This window comes from Daucus carota, chromosome 6 (genome assembly GCF_001625215.2).
Source record: "Daucus carota subsp. sativus chromosome 6, DH1 v3.0, whole genome shotgun sequence".
Classification (NCBI taxonomy): domain Eukaryota; kingdom Viridiplantae; phylum Streptophyta; class Magnoliopsida; order Apiales; family Apiaceae; genus Daucus; species Daucus carota.
The window spans coordinates 29,635,615-29,662,276 of record NC_030386.2 but is presented as its reverse complement, the minus strand read 5'-3'; the positions used below and the strand labels follow the sequence as shown (position 1 = coordinate 29,662,276).

The 26,662-nt window shown below is 33.4% G+C and overlaps 5 protein-coding genes across 8 annotated transcripts; all 5 read right to left on the bottom strand.

The window, feature by feature from the left end:
• Positions 1 to 1,426: 1,426 nt before the first annotated feature.
• Positions 1,427 to 11,486, bottom strand: LOC108192936 (protein disulfide isomerase-like 2-3). The gene is made up of 9 exons (XM_017359473.2): positions 11,254 to 11,486; positions 10,393 to 10,551; positions 9,842 to 9,955; positions 8,885 to 9,054; positions 2,978 to 3,077; positions 2,507 to 2,683; positions 2,216 to 2,361; positions 1,848 to 1,994; positions 1,427 to 1,763 (listed from the first exon to the last, which is right to left on the bottom strand). Exons 1-9 carry the CDS (start codon positions 11,389 to 11,391, stop codon positions 1,595 to 1,597), a joined length of 1,320 nt encoding a protein of 439 aa, XP_017214962.1. The 5' UTR covers positions 11,392 to 11,486; the 3' UTR covers positions 1,427 to 1,594.
• A 446-nt stretch (positions 11,487 to 11,932) lies between these two features.
• On the bottom strand, positions 11,933 to 15,018 carry LOC108225531 (triacylglycerol lipase 2-like). Of its 4 annotated transcripts, none has more exons than XM_064079715.1 (10): positions 14,883 to 15,018; positions 13,977 to 14,082; positions 13,777 to 13,884; positions 13,513 to 13,653; positions 13,318 to 13,428; positions 13,058 to 13,201; positions 12,926 to 12,966; positions 12,625 to 12,704; positions 12,437 to 12,532; positions 11,933 to 12,357 (listed from the first exon to the last, which is right to left on the bottom strand). In XM_064079715.1, the coding sequence occupies exons 1-10, from the start codon at positions 14,924 to 14,926 to the stop codon at positions 12,038 to 12,040; spliced, it is 1,191 nt and encodes a 396-aa protein (XP_063935785.1). In that variant the 5' UTR covers positions 14,927 to 15,018; the 3' UTR covers positions 11,933 to 12,037. The 4 variants fall into 4 exon arrangements, with proteins under 4 accessions (XP_063935785.1, XP_063935786.1, XP_063935784.1 ...); XM_064079716.1 differs by lacking the exon at positions 14,883 to 15,018 and adding an exon at positions 14,170 to 14,269; XM_064079714.1 differs by lacking the exon at positions 14,883 to 15,018 and having other exon boundaries at positions 13,977 to 14,161.
• LOC108225532 (triacylglycerol lipase 2) lies at positions 14,851 to 17,521 on the bottom strand. Its single transcript, XM_017400421.2, has 9 exons — positions 16,827 to 17,521; positions 16,643 to 16,753; positions 16,421 to 16,561; positions 16,212 to 16,322; positions 15,983 to 16,126; positions 15,852 to 15,892; positions 15,523 to 15,602; positions 15,331 to 15,426; positions 14,851 to 15,242 (listed from the first exon to the last, which is right to left on the bottom strand). The coding sequence occupies exons 1-9, from the start codon at positions 16,998 to 17,000 to the stop codon at positions 14,923 to 14,925; spliced, it is 1,218 nt and encodes a 405-aa protein (XP_017255910.1). The 5' UTR covers positions 17,001 to 17,521; the 3' UTR covers positions 14,851 to 14,922.
• A 279-nt stretch (positions 17,522 to 17,800) lies between these two features.
• On the bottom strand, positions 17,801 to 22,277 carry LOC108225022 (uncharacterized). Its single transcript, XM_017399814.2, has 5 exons — positions 22,048 to 22,277; positions 21,893 to 21,965; positions 21,701 to 21,765; positions 18,697 to 18,806; positions 17,801 to 18,338 (listed from the first exon to the last, which is right to left on the bottom strand). Exons 1-5 carry the CDS (start codon positions 22,156 to 22,158, stop codon positions 18,116 to 18,118), a joined length of 582 nt encoding a protein of 193 aa, XP_017255303.1. The 5' UTR covers positions 22,159 to 22,277; the 3' UTR covers positions 17,801 to 18,115.
• A 1,830-nt stretch (positions 22,278 to 24,107) lies between these two features.
• LOC108224667 (ethylene-responsive transcription factor 3-like) lies at positions 24,108 to 25,274 on the bottom strand. The gene has a single exon (XM_017399353.2). The coding sequence runs from the start codon at positions 25,071 to 25,073 to the stop codon at positions 24,480 to 24,482; it is 594 nt and encodes a 197-aa protein (XP_017254842.1). The 5' UTR covers positions 25,074 to 25,274; the 3' UTR covers positions 24,108 to 24,479.
• Between the last annotated feature and the right edge of the window lie 1,388 nt (positions 25,275 to 26,662).

The following is a 26,662-nucleotide window of genomic DNA, read 5'->3' as shown; positions in this document are numbered from 1 at the left end:
AAACCCGCTAATTATAAAAGTCCGTATAAAAGCCCGTTATGTTTCAATTTGTTTATATTTTGTTTGAAGCCCACTAATTTTGTTTGAAACCCGCTAATTATAAAAGTCCGTATAAAAGCCCGTTATGTTTCGATTTGTTTATATTTTGTTTGAAGCCCACTAATTTTGTTTGAAGTCCGCTAATTATAAAAGTCTGTTTGAAAGCCCGCGTACCGACCGACCAAACTTTTAATGTTTCGGCTTTAATAGTACTAGCTTATAGCCCGTGCAAGGCACGGGAGCTTCTTAATTATTTATAAACTTTTTAAATATATTGTAAATGATGTGAAAGAATTTAATTTATAAACAATAAATTAAAATTTTCAATTAAATAAAATATGAAATTATGATTTGTTTGTAAGTCAGAACTATTGTAAAAATATATAGGTTCTATTTTTCAGACTTGTTTCGGTAAAAAAAAAAAAATGTTCACAGGTGTTGGATCATCCGACAGTGGCGATGCAATATAAAATACACCGTCACAGCCATTAAAAGCTTCAAATAAACTATTGTAATCAAGCCATTCCTTTTCTCTTATGTATCATGCCAAAGTATTAAATTTTTTCTATCAAATTTTAATATATATTGAGTAGAATATGTAACGTCAACTTCCATTAGATTATATTTATAAATGTATTTTATATTAGAATTATTATAATATAATTTAAATTTGGCTTACTAATTTTAAAATATATAAGATATAAATAATTTTGTGACAGTGCGATTTATATAATTCTACAATTAAAACTGGTAGGAAATATTTATCTTGGATTAAAATATCAGGCTTATTAATTTTAAAATATATTAGATAAAATAATTTTGTGACAGTGCGATTTATATAATTCTACAATTAAAACTGGTAGGAAATATTTATTTTGGATTAAAATATCCGGCTTATTAATTTTGAAATATATTAGATAAAAATAATTTTGTGACGGTGCGATTTATATGATTCTACAATTAAAGCCGGTAGGAAATATTTATTTTGGATTAAAAAAATCATAAACATGTGAAAGACAGAATTTGTTTTAAGTTCAGAAAAGGAATTATAAACATGCAAGTAGATATCAGTTTCCTTATATATAGAAGTAGAAGTTAATTTTGTTATAATCTAACGGTGCTTATTTGTTCAATATACGATCCAACGGATGATAAACTTTTGAAACATGTGACCATGCGACCAAATTATCTCTCTTACGCTTATTATATATAAGTATATAATAGTATAGATTAGCTCCTTGGTTTCGAGTAAAAATTTTAACTTTAAGAAAAAGTAATGATACACTTGAGTCATGCTCTGACAATATTCCCGTTTAAGAGGTTCAAGGTTTGTAAAAAAACCAAGTGTGAGAGTGGCCGAGTAGTTGTCCAACAGCGAAAACACTCGTTAAGTCATGATACAACTACATAAATTTGATGAATATGGAGTAATTATCAGTACTTATTTAAAATCTATGAAGCAGACTATAAGTTACAAATACACGCTAGTTAACATCAAAATCTCTATGTGACAGTTGCAATTCATTTGTCGGTGCTGTTAATGTGGTCCAAAAGTTCACAAATCCTGCTTGCTTTCATCTCCCATTAGTTCATCAAGAGAGAACTCGTCTTCCTCGAGAATTTGTCCATCCTTTCCATCCCATGGTTCAGTCTTTACAATCTTTGGTGCACTCCCTAGAGCCAGATTACCCTTTCCCCCAAGTCCAGCTTCTCTAATAAATTCTCTGAAAACATGATTCAACCAAATAACTTAACATTCCACTTAGTTTAACCAAGAAATGAATTAAAATTAACAGCAATATGCTTACATAATCTGATCACGTTCAAAAGCACTTCGAAGTGGGGCATAAGCTCCTTTCTTCACATTCAGAGCCACCATAGCCGGATACCCATAACCACCAACCCCTACCTGCTTCTCAAGCTCTGGTTGCATTCCTGCTGCTGCCCAGACATAGCTGCAACATATACAGTTCTTGTTATAATCAAGCCACACTAACTATTAATCTGTCTATCATATTTTAATCAACTAAAAGAGGTGGATGATGCCAGTGCTTATCTTTTCTAACATTTACATGCTATTACTATATATATTGGGAATTTGGCATGTCAAAGAATAACATATACAACTCTGATTCCAGATGTAATTTAGACAAGATATAGGACAGTGCTTTCTTGCCTATAAGGACTCCTTTTGAACTTCTCAGCAACTGATAACAACAGCTCTAGGTATTTATTCCTTCCATCAGCCTTCGAGTCCAAGATGTCAGGGAGAAAAGAAACAAAACAGATGGCAGCTGAGCCACACTTATCTTCCATTATGTCCTATACAAAATAGTTAGAAAGCAACAGTATAAGATTTGGATACTTGATACTTCAAGTATTGATACTTCCCAAAGAAAGAAAATGGTAGTATTATAGTATATATCGCCAAGTGTGAATTGCAATACATTATTTTAGAAAAGCTTACTTGGCTAGTTAACTCAGTCACTTCAGGAGGTGCAAGATTAACTTCTAGTTGCTCAAGAGCAAATGATTCGATTGCAGAGGCAGATCTGGCTCCTTCATATTTAGAGGGTCTGTCTTTGTCTGCACCAAATACCAAGATAGTAGGAAAACCTGCTACGTTGAACCTGCTCATAAGAGTCTGGGAATTCCAAACCATCAGAAAAATCAATGGTGTTTCATGAAATGTGGGCAAAAAAGAGCCAAAGATAATGTGACAGAAGGCCAATATTTATATAATATGCTCAAGTCAGTAATCAATGGCTAAAAAGCTGAACCAAATTGAAAAAATTACATTCAACAAATTATTTAAGCAAATAATTAATTATTAAAAATAAACCAAACATATAGTTATTAGGCAAAAGACCCCCAAGAAACAGTTAAAAGTATCAAATGATTGAACAGGCTAAAACGAAGCACAGAAATCAGATAATACCTTATCAGCTTCACAATCAACATGGCCCAGCTTCACCTTGCCCTTCAAGTTAATTGATGCCTTCTTCCACTCTGGTGCAAGCTTCTTACAGTGCCCACACCTTGAAAGACAGATAATTTATAATGGAGAACAAACACATAACATAATTTTGCATACCCAGTAAGAAATAATTTGTCCATGTATGAGACTGATTAGGATAGTTCAAGTTGACTCATGCTATGTTTTAACAGAAAGAGACCACAGTAATTATATTAAAGAAAAAAGAATAGAGGCTAGCTTATTATTACCAGTTACTAGAATAGAGAAATAAATTGGGTTTTAACATTGGTGGACATGAATACAGTGTTCTGGAAGAGTTAAAGCAAGTAACCTACTAACCCGCCAATCAAGCAGAATCAGAATTAGAACCCCATAATATCTTGTCAATCAGGTTTAAAAATATTTGGTAGAAACCAAGCAAGGGTAAGTGAGAATTGAGAGATCAATAAACAGGTTATCGTATACAGATAAAAAATCATAAATTTAATTAAACTAAATTTTCGTGGAATAACAAATAAAGTACATGAATAAGTAACGAGCTAAAACCCTATAACTAGGAAAATTTGTACTTGCATACAGTAAAGTATTATGTTATAAATTGTTGAGCCTTGAGAAATTGATAGCCTTAATGTAATAGATGCTGCATGATATATAACATATAGATGTCTGCTTAACCTTCAGCTAATGCGTCCATTTTAGTAATTAGGTGTATTATTGTCACAAAGCTAGATTAGTTGCATAATGAAAGAAGTTCGATTGAATAGCTCGACTTGCTGATTTTGGGCAACTCGCCTCTACTTGGATGACTAAGCAGTTGACTTGTTGACTAGTCCAGTCGACTTATAAACTAGTCACTCAACCAGGGCAAAACCCAGTCAAAATCAAACCCAAATTAATAAAACTAAGAAAAGAGCTTATTTTCTGAAACCCCAATCAGCAGCAACAACAATAACACACACCTTGTTGAATTATAACTCATATCCATACTATACTATAGAAGACGAGCGGTATTTGGGCCTACAGGCCTCCTTAAAATATAATATGTTTTGATCGGTATTTTTATTATTATTAAAACATGTTTATACATTCTCACAAAAACATATCTATTCGGCCAAATTTTTAATGACGGGCTTAACTATTAAGAACTTACTCAACATGTTAAATAAAAAATTATTTAATACATCTAATAAAAATATATCACCTCAAAATTTTTATTAATTATTTAAAAGTCTATTCTAACTAAAAAAACACAGATTATGCAAACATTATTTTATCTTCACAATAAAGCTAGTTAAATATTAAAATGCATATGATAAAATAAGAAATATTATAAATTACCCATGCATTGCTCACGTTAATAAGCTAGTATATATATATACACACAAACTCCTATATATTTATACTAGCTTATAACCCGTGCAATGCACGGGCGGTTATAATATTTGCTATTTTATCGTATATATTTTAACTTAAACTATATTATTGTGAGAAAAAATTATGATAGAATGATATGATTAAATAAATTTTTTATTTAACAGATGATAAATTCTTAATAGTCAATTTCGTCAAATGGCTAATTAAAAAATAGGTCGAACATATATATTTTACTGAGAATGTTAAAATACGTTTTCTATTCATGTTATAATTTAAGAAGATCTATAAAATCAAATATAAATCAAACAATCAATCTTTTAATATTTCGTTATTGATAATTAATAATATAGTATGTAACATATTAAGTTAAAAAGACGCGTAAAACCAAATACCGACCCATCATACTAACTTAAATGTTTTGGTTTCATTGATAATAAAAAAATATATTATAAACATGTTATAAATTAAAGAGGTTCGTGGGTCGAATACCAACCGGCTCACCGAACTCGACTGACGTACCGACTATCCGAACTTTTCATGTTTCGGATTTAACAGTATGATAGTATATTATACATTTATAATATTACTTTTAAAGTGAGTCTATTAGTGTATTTAAAAATAATGTTAATGTATTTTGATTGAAAAATATCACAGGTTATTTATTAAATTATATATAATAATATTATATTTTTTATATATGTAGCTTCTGTTAATTGTAGAAGATCCGTTTTTTAGTTAGAAAATATAAAAAAGATAATATATTTTAGTTAAAAAGTTAATTACTATGTTTCTCGATGTTATTTTAAATTAATGGAGTTTTTTTAGTTAGAAAATATAAAAAGAGATAACATATTATAATTAAAAGAATAATTGGTATATAGATAGGCCCGTATTTTGGCTCAAGTACCGACCCATCAAACTTTCAATGTTTCGGCTTTAATATTATAAAATATAGATATATAATATCTTTTTTATATGAATGTTGCAAGTGTTATTTTTGGTCGATTTTTTTGTTAGGATTCCAAAAAAGATAATGTGTTTTAGTTAAAAAGAGTAGTTGCTATGTTATCCAATATTATTTTTAAAGAATTGAATTTTTTTAGTGAGAACATATAAAAAAAGATAATAGATTTAGTTAAAAAGGTAATTGATTATATAAGTAGACCTATAATTTGATTCAAGTACCGACCGACCAAATTTTTAATGTTTCGGTTTTAATAGTATAGTAAACTAATATTATTGTGAGAATAAAATTTACGATATACGTAGCCCGTGTTAATTGCAGAAGATTCGGTTTTTTTGTTAGAATATATAAAAAAGATAATGTGTTTTAGTTAAAAAGGTAATTACTATGTTTTTCAACGTTATTTTAAATAATGGAGTTTTTTTAGTTAGAAAATATAAAAAAAGATAACATAATTTAGTTAAAAAAAATAATTGGTATATATAGATAGGCACGTATTTTGGCCAGGTACCGACTGACCAAACTTTCAATATTTCGATTTTAATAGTATAGTATAGATGCGCATATATTTTTTAAGGTTTGAATTTAGTTTTTGGTATAGTCAAATAGGTCTTATATTTGTTTTTTGTTTTGATCTTATATTTGTTTAATGTTTTGATTTGTTTATATTTTGTTTGAAACCCACTAATTTTGTTTGAAACCCGCTAATTATAAAAGTCGGTATGAAAGCTCGTGTACCGACCGATCAAATTTTTAATGTTTAGGCTTTAATAGGATAGTATTTTTTAAGGTTTGACTTTAGTTTTGGTATAGTCAAATAGGTTTTATATTTGTTTTATGTTTTGATTGTAGATTTGTTTTATATTTTTAATTGTTTTTATTTTGTTTGAAACCCACTAATTTTGTTTGAAGTCCGCTAATTATAGAAGTCTGTATAAAAGCCCACGTACCGACCAACCAAACTTTTAATATTTCGGCTTTAATAGTATAATATAGATAGGCAATTGCTCAAATATAAACCAAAATTAAAATACAAACTACAAACTAATCTAAGCCCATAAATGATTCTAAGCTAATGACCCGTATAAGTCACCACACACAATAAAAATACACCTTTCCACACAGTCCCCTCCGTTTCTAATTTAATTTTTCCCGTCAATCAGTGAGCTTTTCTTAAAATCTGGCTTCACGGTATTTTTTTTATCTCCCAACGATCAATTTGCATACCATATGTGCTATATTTCAATGTGATTTAGAATTTTTTTTTATTTTTGTATGTAGTTTTTGATTTTAAGGAGGTTTGTATTAGAGTAAAGTAAGTAGGTTTGACTAAAACTGATATATACACATATATATTGTATGTATAGTGAGTGTATAATGTAAATATATTAGTCTGCACACACACATATATATATATGTTTGAATGTATGTATGTATATATGTTATATGTATGCATGCATGTGTATGAGAAGGAATAAAAATAGATATTTGTAAACATATCTGTTTTTAAGTAAATATAATATGAGAATGTTGAACTTATGTTTTGATGTTTTGAGAAACAAAAGATGTGATATATATATATATATATATATATATATATATATATATATAGGGTTTTATATCAAATTGCCCAACGAACTCAACAAAATAAATCAAGTAGCAACCTGATCTCCACGGCAACCCATTTAAACCACTAATATACTATCATATATCATTCCATAAACTGACTAGTTTTACTTGAACAAGTAGCTTTATCTTTATATTTTTCCATCTCAGTTAAAGTTACATTCGATACAGTCTGAAAAGCTTCAATTGATCAACTTGAGTTGGAATATCAGTGTTTTCTTTGATTGCATTTTCAAGTTAACGGAATTCTGTTACGACATCAACAATTCCATTACAACATCAGCATTGCCGTCAAATTTTTTTAAAAAAAATTAACGGAATAATATATAATAGTATTTTAGTGGTTTAAATGAGTCGTCGTAGAGATCGGGTAGCTACTTGATATATTTTGATGAGTTCGGCGGGAAATTTGATATAAAACCCGATATATATAAATATTTTATATATGCATTATTATTATTAATGTCGACTAATCAACAACTAGTCCATGATAGTCGACTAATAGCTCAGGCAGACATTCATTGACTTCATTTGACTTACGGTTGTGACAACCAAAATTTAGGTGCTAAATGTCACTCCACTGCTCAGTTTCGCTTAATGTTATTTTATAGAATCACCATGTTCACAACAAGGGCCAACTCTCATTTAAAGACTTGACCTAATACTCCCAATACAAGCTATCTTTTGTTTCTGTAAAATATTGACTGCAAGAATCTCATACTATACTTAGCTGAAGATGAAGTGTAGGCAGATTACCAATCTGATTGAATCTTTTTACTGTCTAAATATTTTTGTATTGCTTGATATGTATTTAAATAATATATCAATGTTCTGGTGTTCTTGATAATATTAACTTTTTAATGCCTGGCTTTTCTTTTGTTTTTTAAAATCCAGAAGTATAACATAAGTAGGGCTGAGCAAAACCGAACCGAACCGAACCGTACAAATTCAGTTCGGTTCGGTTTGAAAATTTTTAAAATTTCGGTTAGTTCGGTTTTCGGTTATAACCGAACTAAAATTTCGGTTCGGTCCGGTTTTGAAAAACATAATTTCGGTTTAACCGAAATAACCGAAGTTTTATATATATTATTATTTTTGAATTATATTTATATATAATATTAATAATATTTATATATAATAATATATTAAAAATACATAAACATAGCTAACCTTATTAGTCTACTGCGTACTGATTGTCTCTGAACTTTAAACAACTAAATGCCTAAACGCTAAACCTAATCACCACGCCTTGAGCCTCCATTCTCCCATCTCCTGACTTGCCGATTTGCTACTCTGCTGCCTTGACAAGGGTTAAAGGGTTGACAAAAGGAGTTAAAGGATTTCATTTTATGCCAAACGAGTTACATGGGTTGGTGTTGTTTTGTGTGTTCCAGATATATAAAGCAATGTCCAGCTCTGAAAGACTAAGTCTGAGTCGGTGGAGATAAAGAGCTTCTTGGTTTTGAGCAAGTAGTGTGAAGAGTAGCAGTGAGAGTGGAAGAAGATGCTTAAGTGATAAAGTTCGGTTATTTTTTAACCGAACCAGAAAAACCGAAGTATTTTCGGTTCGGTTCGGTTCGGTTTGAAACAGAAGTTCGGTTCGGTTCGGTTTTCAAAAATATAAAACTTCGGTTTTCGGTTATTTCGGTTCGGTTCGGTTTTCGACCGAACCGACCGTTTGCTCAGCCCTAAACATAAGCCTCCATAAAATGCATTCTAATTCTATAGTGACTGTACTACATACACTAGCTTGTATCCTTGCGAACTACCCCATTATTTGATGTTTAGGACCACTTCAGTTAGATTAGTTCAACTAAGTTATGAAACTATATATTTTAGTGTAAAGACTAAAGGGACAACTTTCTTTTCACAACTACATACGGAATGCAACATTCATTACTTACCAAGGCGCAAAGAACTCCACAACCCAAAGATCTTTACTTTTAAGGACCAATTCATCAAAATTGAGAGAATTTAATTCTACTGATGCACTGGGTTCCGAGTTCCCACTCGATTTTTCACTTGATTTTCCTGTTGCTTTTCCATCCAACCGATCCTTTAAAAGTGACTTGATCTGTATAAAGCAGAACACATCAGGATTGGCCCATCAAACAATCTTTTAGCTAGTCAACTTTTTATGCAAGGTCGGAAATATCAATTTCAATTGTTATAACGTGTAAATAGATGGCTCGTAGCCTCCTATTTAGCATGTCATAGGTACAGGGATCAGCAGTTTGAATCTCCATTAATCTTGAAATGATTAATATGCACAAGAAAGATATTATACGCATTAACTTCTAACAAGATCTCGGAGTTACTTCAGAACATTTAGATCTCCGAGGATCATCAAGCAGGAGTAAATACATTGGAAAACAGACAATTAAGTATTACAGAATTTAGGAGATATAAGTATATGACTACCTGCACCCACCAGGAACATTGTTGTTAAAAAAAGTCATATGTTTTATATGGGTGTATTGTTTGTGGTGTCTAATTTACCGTCTCCCTGTTCTATAAAGAGAGGGTCTTTCATCTAATAAAACTAATCCAATTTTACCATATCAATGATATTATTGTCGCATCCAACAAGATGTTAAATGGACACTTTCGTTTGCCCCCACAGTACTAAGTCTCACTCACTGTAAACAATTGCACCTTTCATAAAGGTTCTGGTCCTTCTAGACACCTCATCTTTAGCATAAAAGTTAGAAAGTTTAGTAACCTATGCAGGACTCTTAAAGAGTACAAGCCCAAGTGGACACTCCTCCCCAGTGCATGTAACTTGTGTCAACCTTATGCAACAAAAGTTGAAAGAACTAAAGCACGAGACAAAATCAACAACTCAGATTACAATTGCCGACCTGTTGGTATGCAAAATTTGAAATTGATTTGGCATCCCTAGCGCCTTGGTAATCTACTGGAGGTTTTCCAGGTAAAAACACCTTGATTGTTGGAAATCCTTGAATCCCATATTCCTAAAGTGGATAAAGAGAGAAGATCAGGCCAGCAATAACAGGAAATGTAGTCTCAAACAACTAGAACAGGTAAGAACAGCTTATATTAGAGGAAGTTAACAGGACCATATAGCTTGTACAAATAATTTGTCACAACTGCCAAGTGATGCTACATTAAAGATCATGTTCAATAATAAATTGATTCCTTGTGTGTCATCTACCTACAGATTATTAACTACAACTATACATGTTATTTTACAATATGAGAAGATCAGAGAAAACATAAGACTTTTAAATAAGGCAAGGGAATTGACAGCTTATGCCAAAGTATATGTCATGCTTACAGTTTCCTTGCAAGTTTTACCATTGATTGTGATGATTTAGATAATGAATGAATCCACGAATGGTAACATATGCAGAGATTCATTTATAAGACTATATATCCAGCTGTATCCAACCTGAGCAAGTGACTGGTGAGCATCGGCATCAAGAGCCGCAACAGTTGCAACACCTTTTAAGACAGCAGCAGCCTTCTCCCAAATGGGGGTAAGAGCTTTACAATGACCACACCAAGGTGCAAAAAATTCAACTAATACGACACCATTTGAATTTAGAACCTGCAAACATTTGTAAAAGGATATTATGTAACTGAAACAATTTAAATACCTACGTTTTCTCTTTTCACCTATAGTTGCTGATATAGTAGCAAAATGCTTGTATAAAACCGAAGCATTAATATGTTTGAAGGAAAAGCTCATAGTAGACACCATAACATAAAAAAAGTGCACAATCAAAACTAATGCAGACATTTCGAATATACATATACACACGTATGTACACAGTTATGCAGAAGCAAAAAACACTATATGCCTAATATGTAAATGCTTGCGTTTTTTTACTTCTCATGTATCGATGTTTTTACAGTAGCAAAATGCCATGATAGGAGAAGCATAAACAATGATTAAAGGAAAAATATCATAGTATATAACTAACACAAAACATTCTGATTACAACCGAACACTAATCTACTATACGTTCTACATTAGTGAATACTGATTTCCGAAGAAACCTAATGTGAATCGTTCTCTTCGAATTCTCATCGCTAACATTCACCAGCCTACATGATATACACCTCTTGCAAATCCTAGACTAGCGATTCAACTAACGAGTCACTAAATCTAATGAACTTAAGAAACTAGACTGATTAACAAAATCAAACAAATCAGATCTCAAAAAAAACATCAAGCATTCACTAAATATGATCAATTAAGTAAAATAAGAGATAAATAAATGAAAAACAGGAGTTGTGAGTATAATACCTTGGACTTAAAATTAGTGGGAGTGAGCTGAAGCACAGGTGATGATGATCCATACAATGCCTCGACGCTAGTGCTACACAGAAATAAAAATAACAAGATTGATGAAATTGTTGTGAATATAGCTGAAGATTTGTGCATCTTTTTTAATTTATCTCGAAGAGGATTGATTAACTGAGTCAACTGATCCGAGTTCCGACGAGGTGAGAAGTAGAGACCAAAAACCCTCGCGTTGCTATTTGCTGAGACCAGCTACGTGTATCGGCCAATAAGAGGTTTCCACGTAATTGCTCAAGTCAATATTGTAATAAAGATTTTTCTATATACATAAAAATAAATCGACTTAAATTTAGGAAAAAATAATTCAGTTTTGTTGGTCTTTTTGTATACATATAATCGCTTTTAAACTAAAATCAATTTATTAATTAAATCAAAATATTTTAATTTTAAGTCCGAGTAATTTTCGATTAGTCTCCGGAAGGTATTTTCTGTGCTTTCATCGTCCGAGTCTAGGAGGCGCTTTTTATGGTAATGTTGATTGATGAAATCAATAATTTTCATTTCGACTTAATTATATTTAACTTCTCTAAAAAATTATTTCATTTTACATATTTTCTTTGACGAAATGAAATTAAAAAAATGACATCGAAAAATAAGGCAAAAAAGTTTTACTTAAATTTTAAGTACAAGAGATTTTATATTTCCAGATTTTTTATATTCTATATAAATGGAGTGGTGAAAATGTATGATATTCCAAGTCAATTCACATTTCTATGCAGTGAATGTGTTAATGAAGTTTGAAAAAGGCCATGAGAGGATCATAAACAACTTGCTTTGCATTCACAGCAAAAACATAGTCAGCATGTGCATAGTCTGCTGTGAACTGGACTACTAGTTTGTCGCGATCATGATCATCTAGACTGTCCAGCAGAGTCTGCACATCCTTGACATCAGAGAGCAAGTCTTGGCCTCCATTACTGAGGAAAAGAGGGACATTAGCTGGAATGCTTGCCATTTTGTATTCAGGAGGAGTTGGCTGATTATAGTGCTTGTTGTTCTCTTCTGTGCTTCCGTAATCATACATTGCTATCTTCCCTCCTCTGATCACTGTACAACAAACCGCAATGCTTTGTCAAAAAAAAAAAGACAATGATGTAAAAATGAGAAATATTAGCAATTGGCTTACTCTGAGCTAGATGAATCATGTTCTTTGTTGCTGTTGGCTGAGGCTCGTGTTGCAGAAAGATATCTGTGGCGGAGGAGTTCACACAGCAATTCTTGCCTACAGTAGCAATTGCAGCAAAAGTTGACATAGATGAATCTGTGTTACTCATTTCAAGGTGCTATGAGCAAGAGAAGTGGCATATTTGTTACCTGTAAAAGAAGTCATCAAGTCGCTGCAGTTATTATTTGGATTCTGGCATATTACTTCTAGAAGTCCGACTACAGCTTCCCTGTTAAGAGTGCATAATTTAAAAACAGACAGTTTTTCTTGTCGCCATAAAACACAAGTAAATCATTTATCTGCCTTAAAAAAAACAGGCTTTGATATCCAAAATAGTACTGTATTAGTTTCAAGTTCATTCCTAGTATAACAATCTCCTCTCAACAAGAATGTGCCTCGAGGCATTACAATATATTCACTTTCAACTGTACGTTGGTTCTATGTTCTCACCCTCTGGGGTTAAACTCATTCAGACCCAGCCACTCCAATTCCTGTATAAAATACACATGAGTAAGAGATTGATCATGAAAAAATCAACATTTGATGGAGGATTGGAGATCAGAAAAGATTTGTGATCCTTACTTCTGCTAGAAATATATCAGCAGCACTTCTTGCAAGAAATGAAGACATTTGGCCCAAATAAGCAATTGGACTCAGCAAAGCAGCTGAACGTAACATATTCAACATTTTGTCTTGGGAAAAAGAAGCAAAAGCAGTCAAGGTTCCCTGATTAGAAGTATCATCAAGCATAAGAAGGGACGTTTATTATCTCAAGTGTTAGCACAGCTTGGATTCAGGAAAAATTAGGAACAAACTTAATAAAAGAAAATCTTGGGTATTACCAAGGAATGCCCAACATAGTGCAACTTTTGCCCTGATTGTTCATGAACATACTGGAATGTGGCTGGAAGGTCATATGCTGCTAATTCGTCCCACGACCAATCCCAGTAGGTCTGTTAAGCATATAATAACCAAATCAGATGAAGATTCAACTAGATATAGTGAGGAATACTATATAGAACTCATGTAAAGAGAACCGAATCATCAGGAGTAAGTGATGTATGTCCACGGCTGTAATTGGTTCCCCTTGTGTTTCCTATCCAAACATCATATCCATTATCAGCCAAGATAAAAGCTAAAGACTCATTTGGAGAATTCAAAAGCCATGATATTCCATCCTGTCACCATATAATTCCTTTAATAAGCTGCTTAGTGTATCAATAGTATCTTTTGAAAGGGATTGCAAACTAATAAAAGTAGTTCTGGTAAAAAAAATAAAACACAGATAGCAAGATATCAACCATGAGCAACCCATGTTGTAGAAGAACTGGTGGCCTGTCTGCTGTTTCCCCAGACCTTCCTTTCGGGATCCTCTGCATACTAAGAACATAACCATCTTCTGTTGTCACCTATATCACAACACAGCGACCTTTTAGTGTATGACATAACAGAACTTTGAATATATTATTTTCAAAAAAATTGTGAGGATTTAAGTCCTTACTTTGTGCTCCTCACACAAATAGCCCTGTGTATCGACCATTAATTTGCATATACCATTTTGTTCATTGTCAGAGTAGAGTTTTGTTCTTGCTGCAACTTCTTTGGCACTGAAGAAAATCACCAGAAGAGTAATAAGTTTCCATAAGTAAGCCATCTACTAAAATTGTTCTCCTGATAACTAGTACAACGATCACCTGATCTTGCTGCAACTTAAAGTGCAAGAGCAACTCGTATGCAGACTGAAACAGATAGTTACAAGTAGTAAGATCCAAAGCAATATGGATCAATCAGTATCTGCGAGAAGTGAAGGCTTAGGCTTTCGTTGCTGCCACGATTTTCACAATACTAGATTCTTCTGTTATATATGTTCACACTGAACAATCAGACTACTTTCTTGGACATATAGGGAGGCAATGAAAGTACAACAGAAAAGTAGTCAGTTTCGTCTATCCAAATGTTATATGTGAAATAGTTAGTCTGAAATCACCAATCATCCTAATATAATCATTCCCAACGTGATGTATAGACCATCGCAGAGTGCAAATTCTGTTTTTCCAGGATATGACTAGTTACAGAATGTCAATAGTGAAATTTGAGACGAGAGTCTAATGAAATTCTACCATCATCGACAAATTTTTGAATAGCTCAGTTTTCAAATTAATATGTACAAGCACAAATATATTCCTTTTCTTCTGTAGAGTCTGAGAAAGAAACATTTGGATCCCTCAGACTAGTTGGAACTCTTGGATTCGTTCAATAAATGAACCAGATATAACTTAACGCTGTTTAATTCTGCAGTTATGGATAATAAACAGAGTTTAATGGCCAATAAGTTCCAGTTGTACTTATCTACAGAAAATAAAATTGCAGAACTCTAAAAGAAAAATAAGATATAGTATTTTCGGACCTGATAGAAAATTTATTGATGCGTATCAAAATTAAGGTAATCATTGAAGCCTAAAGAAAGCGATGACAGGATTATACACAGCTTCTTTAGCATTGACAGCCATGACATAATCTGCATGAGCATAATCCTCTCGGTATTGGAAAACCAGCTTATCTCCATCATAATCTTTTAGGCTGTCATACAAGAGCTTCACATCCTTGACATCAGATAGTGCATCTGCCCCTCCGTAAGCAAAGAACAGAGGAAGGTCTTTTGGAATTCTTGACATGTCATAGGCAGGAGGAGTGCGCTGCCCATAGTGTTGATTGTTATTGTCGGCATTGCCATAATCATACATTTGGATAGTCCCATCTCTAATCACTGTCCATTAAAGCCTTCATATCAAAACTGGCCTTACATTTACTGTGACAAACTCTTTTAATTACCAAAAAAGATTTTAATTACTTACTCTGAGCTACATGAATCATGTTCTTCGTTGATGATGATTGAGGCTCGTGTTCCAGAAAAAAACTAACTGCAGAAGTATTTAGGCAACAATTCTGACCTGTGGTCATAGTAAAAGTTCAAGAACTGAGGCAAAATATTCAAGGTCAGCAGCTGATGCCCAATATAAGAAAACTTATTTGGATACACACACTACCTGTGAAAGATGTGAGCAAGTTTGTGCAGTCAACACCTGGCTTCGCACATATATCCTTAAGCAGATCGAGTACAGCATTTCTGACAATCAGAAAGAAACATTTTATCACAAATATCATATGGAGAGCTCTGTACTGGTGAGTGGTGTCCACTGTTTTCTATATGCATTGCTTGGGGAAAAGATCAAAAAATATACTGCATTGGAGCAGACTGCCATTTTGAGAGACATACAGACTATAAAAATCGACATGCACAAGAATAGAGGTGTTTCTGGAGTCATAGTAAAACACTGACGAGATGAGAAAGTTTGCAAAGGTGAATAACTCTTACCCCCTTGGATTAAATTCGTGAATCCCCAGCCACTTCATAACCTGTCAAAACATAATTGCGGATGTGCATTACAGCTTTTAAATGCTCCAACAGAAAATGAAACCGTGATGAAATAGTAAAAGGACCCATACCTCAGCAAGAAAGTTATCTGCAGCATTTGTTGCGACTGGGGAGGTCATTTGACCGATGTAGGCGATTGGGCTTAGAAGTGCAGCTGATCGAAGCATGCTAACAAGTTGACCTTTTGAGAATGATGCTAAAGCAGTCAAAGTTCCCTGAAAAGATTCAGATAGTTACATAGCCATTATAACTGAGCCAGTCTATGAGGAAAGCAACCTATCAAATACAGCACTAGAATACCAGGGAATGGCCAACGTAGTGCAATTTCTGTCTTGTTTGGGAATTGACATACTGAAATGTGGCAGGAAGATCATAAGCTACCAATTCATCCCATGACCAATCCCAATATGCCTGCAAACATGACAAGAATAATTGCAGGTAATAAGAATATAAGCAACCAAAAGATATTCGATATGTCATATGTGACAGACTGCAAGAAGAAAGCTAACAGCGTCGTTGGTACTGAGAGAAGTGTGTCCCCGGCTATATCTAGTTCCGCGGGTGCTAGTTAGCCACACATCGAATCCATTATCAGCTAAGAGCAATGCCAAAGACTGATCTGGGGGACTCAGCAACCATGTCACTGCATCCTGCCACAACATTCATTATGTATTTCCATCAAACAAAATTCAATTTTTAAGACTAAATCTCAGAGCAAAACCCCTTCTTACCATCAAGAGGCCATGCTGCAGTAGGACTGGCGGCCTGCTCCCTGTGATCCCACCTGACCGCCCATGTGGGATATTCTGCATACTGAGAATATAACCGTCTTGCGTAATCACCTGAAATCCAAGTGTTATTTTATACTAAACTGTGCAATGAAAATTAAACTTCCTGAGAGGCTAGGGTCATTACAGTGTGTTCTTGACAAACATATCCTCGAGGAACAACCACCGACTTGCAAATGCCATCATCAGATGCTGCAGATAAGCCTTTCTTGGCTCCGAACAACTTTGTCCTGGTTCCATCAGCAGACCCGCAGAAACAGAACATACCCAGAATAATTTGAAAGACTAAACCACTGGCCATATTAGTGGTTTTCTCCTGCTACATAAACACCCAACTATCTTGCATTCTTTATACTTTATAGCATACAAATATACAATACAAACAGAAAGGAGTAGAGGAATATAAAATAATTCCAAAGCTTCCTACATAAAACAAGAGCTGATTTTTGTGAATGAATGGACTTTTATCATATGCTGCTTCGTACTAGATTTTTTTAATTAAACATTCCCTTAATTGATCATATACAAGTTTTCCAGTAGTTAGCTTTTGTCTCATTGGCAAAGTATTCAGCACATAGATAATCAGAGTCCCGATCCCGTGAGTAGGTTCAACGTCTTCATGCCCCGGGTATAAATCCAACGTGTTCCTGACAGCGGACTATTGTTCTACAGATCAACCTAAGGTTCTTGTGCTTGTCTAAATTTTCAGATCACGAAAGACTGGATACTCCTCTTTGCTTTGATAATTAGAGGTCGACAGTTTAAGTCTCGTCTAAGGTCTAAATCTCAAGACATGTCGACGGAAGAGTAAATTCAAGTCCAAGAAGCGGAAACTATGTAAAAAGTAAAAAACTACAATCTGTCTCCCAGACCCTTCATTGGGCAAGTTTGGTGTGGTTAATCAAGCAGTAGAATATTACCAAAATCAAACAAAATGAGACAGGACAGGAATGGACTCAGGAGTCACGGGAACTACGGTAAGGAGAATCTATATAATAAAAGCAAATATGTACAGTAAAGATTACTTTATGTAAATATGTTATGCAATCTAGTAGCATGAAAGCCTAAATAATGAAGCAACCTGACTGGATGGAAAGGAAGGATATAATATATACCATATATTAATAGAAACAATAATGTTTACATAATCTCTTTGTTTTCTTCTCGCCAGTAACTAACTTCACCCAATGGCAAGAATGAACATAACCCTCATAAGAATCTAAAAAGCAAGTACTCCAAAATTACCCAAAAAAACACTGAAATTATCATTTGACAAGGGCGTAGATTATTATTCTTGTCAAGCACACGATTACAAAGAATACTAATCCTTTTACAAATGTTACTGCCGACTCTCTGCATGTATGTAAGTTGATATAATTCAGAGAGCTACTGCATATATCTATACTGAATTATAGATTAACATATTGGATGAGGTTTGGTGGCAGCGTGTGTATTGGACGCATCATTTGGCTGTGGTTCTGATGTTTTAACTGAACTATCTGCTTTGGATCTCAACAATGGTCTTCTTAGGAACTTGAGGGGCCATCTTCTAGGTTTGCTCTGTCCTAGCAATTTCATCTGCTCCCTTCTAAACTTCCTATTTGCAAACCATCTTCCGCCTCGCCAACCAAGCCCATACCTGCATGCAAATCCCAAATAATTGCAAATTGCCTTTACAAAAGACTGGTGTCCAAATAATCAGAATTGGGAAGAATGCTAGTTGCCAAGTTACTGGCACAACGAGTATTGTCAAATCTCACCAATTTACTCTAGCAGACTCAAATTACATAATTAAGCAGATAAACATAAAGTGATGACAAAAAAAAAATCATCGTCAGAAAGCTTCTAATAGGCGGGCAGTATTTCTGTGGTATACTTAACACCCATTGCAAAAATTATAATCTATACAAATGATAATAAAAGTCATATAGAAGAAACTGGAGTTTAATCCTTTTCAACTAATTGGTATGGACAGTCACAAGGGAAGACCAACAAACCCCAGGATTAAACTGGTCCCAGCTGTGGCAATATAAGCTGCAGTAGTAGAACCGCTTGTTCCAACAAGTTTCTTAAACTCGCTATGTTCCATATCGAAATTGCTTTTCATCTACAAAAAAACAAAGTATACATCTCAGGTCCAATAGAAACCCAAATACAATGTGTATGTGGGAGGTTTTGGGCAAATAAATAAATCACAAGCAAGGCAACCCGTATAAAAACCTACAATATAGAAGCAATGTAGACAATATATCCTTAACTTCTATGCTCCATTTGGTTGGAAGGAATAGACTAGGTTAGGAATGGAACGAGACATTAGAACAAAATTAAGGGAAGAGAAAAGGATGCAAGGACGAGTGAGAGAAAAAATGGGAACGATGTTGCAATGATAAGGGCTGGGGGAAAAAAATTAGCCGGCAGGAATAGAGAATCTATTCTCAAGACAGTTAGTTTGAGGTTTAGTTAAAATCTAGGGGAATGGAATAGAGAAAGAAAACGAAAATCATTCATGTTCACCACTTCGCCCATAAAATATTCTCAATTTCATTCCATTCCCTCCCAGTTTGTTTCAACTTAACCAAACACAACATTAATCTCAAAAGGAAAGATTCAGAAGCATTACTACACAAGTAGATATGTGATGGTAAGGTCTCATAATAAAATTGAGGAATTTAGCTCATATTCCTAATACAGGGATAAGAGGGAAAAAATGCTATGAACGAATAACTCATAAATAAAAACAGCAGCCTCCTTTATGTTTACTTAGACACAAGGTACTCAAGCTATAATTAACAAAACTCTGTATGTGGCTTAACTAACTACAGTCAATAAAAATATATCAACTAGTAGTTTTGTATTCCTAATTGAACCCTTCATTATTTGATGAAGTTGAGGATTAAAACTATATACATTAATCTTAAGTGTTATAAATAACTTTGAAAATCAATTTGTGTTTTGCTAATTCTCTGCAAAGGGTGATTATCCCAATGATTTCACCTCTTCCCACCAATGTCCTACAATATTTTCTTAGACCTTCTAGTCTTCTACGAGCTCATGTGACAAAGGTTCAAGGGTGTGACCAGTCAATCCAGTTAAAGGAGGTATTAATGCAATTAGGTATTATTAAATATTAAATATATACCACATCTGTATATGAACATAGAATAGGACCATCAGACTAGAGGTTAGGGAACAAATCAAGTGAAAACTTGTAGGGTTTGACATTCACTATTTAATATTACTGCATGTATAGTTCTCAGCATTTTCAAATTAAATTGTTAATTTTTTCACACTGGAAAACTCTCTTTGAATAAATTTGACTCCCGTTGTAATTTGGTTGACTGACTCCTTGGCTTATTCAGTTCACTTATTGTTCCCAGTGTATCATTGGACACTGATTGACGAATTTCAGAAATACAATCTCTCCGCAATCAAGGCCATAATATAGGACAATACTGTGATAATTGTACATATAATCCTCTTCACTTGTTAGTCCTCAATAGCCTAGATAACATAGCTGAAAAATTCAGCTATTGCTTCACTATGTCTGCTGGCCACTCCTCACCTTTTAACAGGAATTAAAATTTATTAAGACAGTAGGCTACGGTGCATTTCACAACTACTGACTTCGATGGAATTTGTACTTTCAAAAGGGTACCCAACAATTATCCCGCTGATATTGCTGTAAAGATGAAAAACTGTCCAATAGAACTCAAAGCCGACCTCCCTATTCCGGTTGCTAAGTTTCTTAATTGTTTGTTTATTGTAGATAAAATTGGTGAAATAACTTAATGGTTTGGGAACTTAAAATTAGGGATTTGGTCCAAATGACATGTTTGGATAATTAAAAATATCGCGACTTGAATGTGATTTCAATCTTAAGACATTCAGATAATACCATAAATTGAGAATTTGATATTACAACTCAATTCATGTCATCTAAAATCCATTGTTAATATGAATTTCATGTTTTTAAACACAATTTTAAACTCTATAAACAAAATGATGATAGTGGCTCTAATTTCTTTCACAAACAAACCATCAAAATAACCATCTAATTTTAAACTTATATTGATCAGAAACTAAACTTCGTGGGATAACAATCTCTACGGACTTGTGAATATGAGAAAAGTAAAGTGGTCGACGTAAAAATAACCATCAAAATATTTCTATGTCTATAATCTAGTTCTAACATTTCTTTTTTAGTTACCTATTCAAAATTTCATAACAAATATCAACATGGTTATGTCGCTCTATATGAATAGAAAGCAGAACTTTTTGCATAAAAAGAAATGCATCCGAGAGGAATTCTCCAAGGTACTCCCTCTGTCCCTCTCATTTCTTTACAGTTACTATTTTGGGATGTCCCTCTCATTTCTTTACGTTACTATAAATAGTAAGTTTTTTCCATCATTACACCCACTATCTTCCCCCACTATTTCATATTTAACAATAAAAACTACTATTACACCCACTACTTTCCTCCATTATCTCAAATCTATTATTAAATATTGATGGGTCCCACCACTTTATCCACTTTTCATCTAACTTTACTCATTTTTCATACATTGTCTTGGTCTCCGTGTCCCCCTCCAATGTAAACAATTGAGGGGGACGGAGGGAGTAGTTGTGTAAGGCACATACTAATATTGAACGACGACACCGTCGAAACATATTAAGCAAGTGAGAATAAGAGGATCTTAAGTGAGAGTACTAAGAGAAACATGTTAAGTCAAGGTCAAGACCCTAGACAATAGACATAATTCCCTGTACATAACAAGGGTGCTACTTTGAGCAAGTTGGACAACAAACATAAAAATTGTCTAGTCACTGAAGCATATTATACACAAAGTTCACAAGTGAGCAGCATAATCCTGACACCCAACCAATACTTGTATGAAAAGTACCAAACATCAATATTTTTAACCAGAGCTCAAGATCGTATCTGTAAACACAGTAAAGAATCACAATGTCCACAGATACAAACAAGTAACATATACTCACAGCATTCTCAATTGAGTTGAGCCTTTCTTCGACTTTCTTTTCATGCATATGCCGTAGAGTATAACCTGTAAAACCATCACATTCCTAGTCATACCAAATCTCACTAGTACAAAATCAATATCAATACCTAAAATCTAATAATAAAATCCTAGCGAAATCGCTTAGTCGAAATAAACAAGTAATCGAAAATACCGAGCCAAGCTGTAGCAACAGAAGCAACAGAAGTAGAGACAGTGAACACCACTTTGTGCCTCTCAAATGTGTCCTGAAATCACAAAACAAACAATAAACATCACAAGTACATAAATATAAACACATTAAGACAAGACTGAAGAGAGTGTAGAAACCTTGGTAGAAAAATAAGTGTCCTGAACAGCAGTCCATGAATTCAAAGCTTTTTTCTTGATACGAGGCAAATTCAGTTTTGCAGAACCCGAGGAGGTCCTAAAACGATACATGATAATCGCAACAATTATCAAACTCGGGGGAGATGTGATTGTGTCATCGCATCACTGAAGAGAGTTGAATTAGGGTGAACCAAACATCGGATATTTTGATGAGTAATTGATAATAATAGTTTTAATTTTTATAAAATATATACATATCAAAATTAACTCAAAACTTTTTGTAATATGATCTAGAGCTCAAACACATTATCAAACAAAATGTATTTAAATATAAAGGTATTCAATTTTTTTAATAAAATCATATAATTTTTGAGATCAAATGGAATACACTTTTAATATATTAAAGCTCCCAAAAAAATTATTTAAATAATATTAATAAGTCAAAATAATTAATATGTATAATTTTTTAGACCAATTCAAACATATTTGTAATACAAAAATTCTCAGATTCGCCTTATAATAAGTCAAAAAATAATAAATTTCTGAAGAAATGATGATTATATCATCATACAATAGTAGCAAACAACTACATAATCGAAAACTTTTTTACCATTTAAGTTGTGTATTTTATGTTTATATTTGCTTAAGAGGGAGATAATATGCTTGGATTGTGTTGTGAGGCTCAAACAACTAACTACGGACTACAAATTGCAATATGTACTCTTGATGACATCGGGCTGAATAAGATCACATTTAAAAAGAGAGATGGAGAACTGGCCAGAGTTAGAAAGGATGCAACCATTCGAATTGCAGAAAATAAGTTATTTGAGAAAAGTGGGATTGAACATTTTTTTTCCACATGGATTGAGGATGGAACTTGATGTTCATCACCTCAAAAAAATATCAAACAGATTATGAAGCAGCCAAGAAATTAGCTTTAAGAATGACGAAAAGTTAGAGATTGATCGGAGATGTAGTTAAAAATACTGCTCAAGAATGGAGCAATGTAAAGGAACGGCCAATTTAAATATGGAGAGCCTGGTATATTTCGAAAAAATCAATGCACTGTGAGTAATGAATTGGAGCACTCTGAAGATCAGGTGAACAACAATATTAAGGAAGATACAACCAGAGATACTCCAACTTCATCAAACATACACCTCTGACCTGTATAGTGTTCTATATTATTATATAGATAGACAAAGATACACCAGTATGATGAACAAATAATCAGAAAACTTGTAGAAGCATCAAGGACAACACAAATCATATACATCTACAACATTTAATAATCTAATGTGCACATAAACTATTTTAGCCAACCCTTATCGTGTTTAAGTTAAGACCTTCACCCACACATGTTAACTTGCCCAAAATATTATCTTCTGCATGCAAGTTGTATAAAGATATAATAAAGTGCGTACATATCTCTGGCTGGCAGGGGTATGGTGGTGTATCTACACCTATAATCCATGATATGTGTTAACCTGCCACTTGTTTCATTTGGCATATCTCTTCATCAAAATATAATGGGACATGTATTAGTCCACAATCACATAAGCAATACCCAATAGCTGTTTCTCATAATAAACACCATACACTAAGGCCAAGGACCGGACAATTTGATACACATTTTCCACTTATGCCAAGTCTCAAAGTCTCAACAGCCAGGCAATTTGATACACACTTTCCATCATCATTCACTACTTATCAATAGTATGTACGCGCAAATCATGACATTGATACAAAGCACATTAAACTTCTGATTCAACCTACAAATTCTGAGTCACATTAGTACAATTTAACAGTCACAAGAACATGAAGCACCATCACAAATTGCTACTTACATTAGTGGAAATCACCATTGCAACCTGGTATTAACAAGTTTACAAGTAATAATCACCAATTTCTAGTTTGCAATCTAAATGAACAATCTAAATGAACAGACACCATACTGATCAAACCAAAAATCACCAATACTATAACACCTACCGATATATGACATATTAACATGAAAAAACAAGATAGAAGCCAACTCAATACAATAACCAACAGAGAAATGATAAAAGAGTGTAAATCTTATTGAAAACTTTATACAGGGGAGGGTGAAGGAAAGAAAACAAACAAAATGCAACTGGCATGGTTGATAGAAATGAGATCGAGAGATACAAAACTCAAGATCAGATCTCATATGTTTTCTTCTGTAATACACAAACAAATGAGTGGGTGCGCCATGTAACTCAACAGTCCAAACTCCAACATAAATAGTAGAGTTCAAGCAAACCCTATTTCATCAAATCCACTAATCTAAATATTATCATCACCTATATAAGAGAAAAGTTTTAAGAAAGGAGCAAATAAAAACAAGTTTCTCTCATTTAAAAAAAAGGGAAATATAACCATTAGGTGTTTTTGTCATCTTCTTGCTTTAATCAGAGACACAGAGCAGTGGCTTGTAAATCATCGGGATTTTCGATATCCATATCATCATCCAACGGCGGAGGTAAATTGAGATCAAAAGAGAACGGCTTGTGAAACGACGTCGTGTCACAGTCATCCACCACGGAAGAGGACGAATCGCAATCGCTGTGGAAATCCTCCACCTGAATTCTCGGCTTGAACACGTTCTTCACCCTCGCCGGCGCTGTGCTCGAAGCCGCCGCTGTCGGACCACACGACGACTCCACCGTGCTGCTCAGGCTACTACTCGTCGGCCGGTACACATAAATCGGCTGGCCGAGATTATTCCGATCGCCGCCGGCTTGATTTTCCGAAAAAATCGGAAAATTTGTTTTCGCCTTCGGTCCACGGAGAGATCTCGCGGCGGCGTCGTAGGCGCGAGCCGCGTCCTCAGCCGAGTCAAACGTACCGAGCCAGACACGAGTTTTCTTCCACGGATCGCGAATCTCGGCAGCGAATCGGCCCCACGGACGCCGGCGAACGCCGCGATATCTCGGCTCGTTACCGGCGGCGGCAGCGGCGATCGGCGTCTCCGTCGCCGGCTTGGATCTGTTGTTGCGTCGCATATCGGAGAGATCGGAAAGTGGTGGTGTAGAATTGATTTGTATGAGTTTGTATATATAAATCAGAAGCCAACCAACTCTCCTTGATTGAATCTCAAAGGCTTCTTGTTTTCTCTCGATGATTTAATTATTTTTCTCTCATTTATTGAAATTTTATTTGATATTTTTTTGACTCTTTGTTTATCTCTCTCTTCGCAATGGAGAAACTGCCTTTATTGTATTCTCTTTGATTTGATTGAGTTTTAAATAGTTAATATAATAATATTAAATATTAATTAATATTTAAATGTTAAAATAAATCTGATTCTCGCTCTGATTAATAGTTCCGATTTCTGATTAATCTTGAATCGGTAACTCAGCCGAGATTTCTGTAACACTTGCTCCAACACATGCGTTAAACTATATTATATAATTTATATTTGAGTCTCATGTTGAGTGAGAAAAATAGAATAATTATTCTAAACAAATGAAATGTATTTCAAGATTATATAATAACAAGTTTGAGTAATGTCTGTTTTTATTTAGAAGAATCATTTTTTATTTTATTGATGATTTTTAAAAGTAATATTGTTTTCCATATTTTTAAACAAACTGAGAAAGTTATAAATGGATTTTCACCATATTAATTTTATTTAATTATATAAAAAAATATATGATAAAAAAAAGACAATCATGTAAATTCTGAAAGAAGAACATTAACGAAAATTTACATGCAATATATGACTTTTCAACCAATAAAAAGTAATTTAATACTGACTATTTATAAGTTTATATATCATCAACATTAATAAATATTTACGCTATTGATAAAATATTAAATATAGAACCAATAAGATCATTAGCTTTCATATCGACATTCGTCATTTATATCACATACGTGATCAGCAACGATAGATATACGTAACTGATGGTTGCAGAAGATATTTCAACCAATTGAGAATATGTATAAATAGTTTTATAATTCTGACCTTTTACTACAATAATTATTTAATTACTTTCCGTTCATTTACGATAAATGAATGTAGTAATGATCATAAATATATCCTTAATTCAAAATATTGAATCAAAATGCATATCTTAATTCAAAATTAATTTATACATGTATACAATCAAAAATAAATCTATTTGTTATTGAGTTTTTATTCCCATGTGATGTCATATTATAAAAATAAAACCAAATAGATTATTGCGAAGTAATTAGAGGAAAGTACTAATCTCGAGATTTCGACGAACGTTATTAAGGGATGACGTTTTATGTCTCTAAATCGTATATAATCTTTATCTTTATCATTAAACAGATAAAGATTGAAGGTGTAATTATTCATATATGTGTGTTTTTATTGTTGCCGTCGAAATTAGGAACTTTGGTGGATTCAAACTTGAAAGTGTATATATTCTAAAAAAATATGTCATACTTAATATGATATGAGGTGCATTCTATAATGGACATAAGTGAAACTTTCGAAAATAGAACTCTTTAGCAAAAAAATGAAAAATGAAAAACTAAGAGCTTTGTTTATATAAGCTTTTGATAAATATTCTGAAATAATATAAAGTTTTTTCCTTGTCATTAGGACTTGAAGTTTTATATT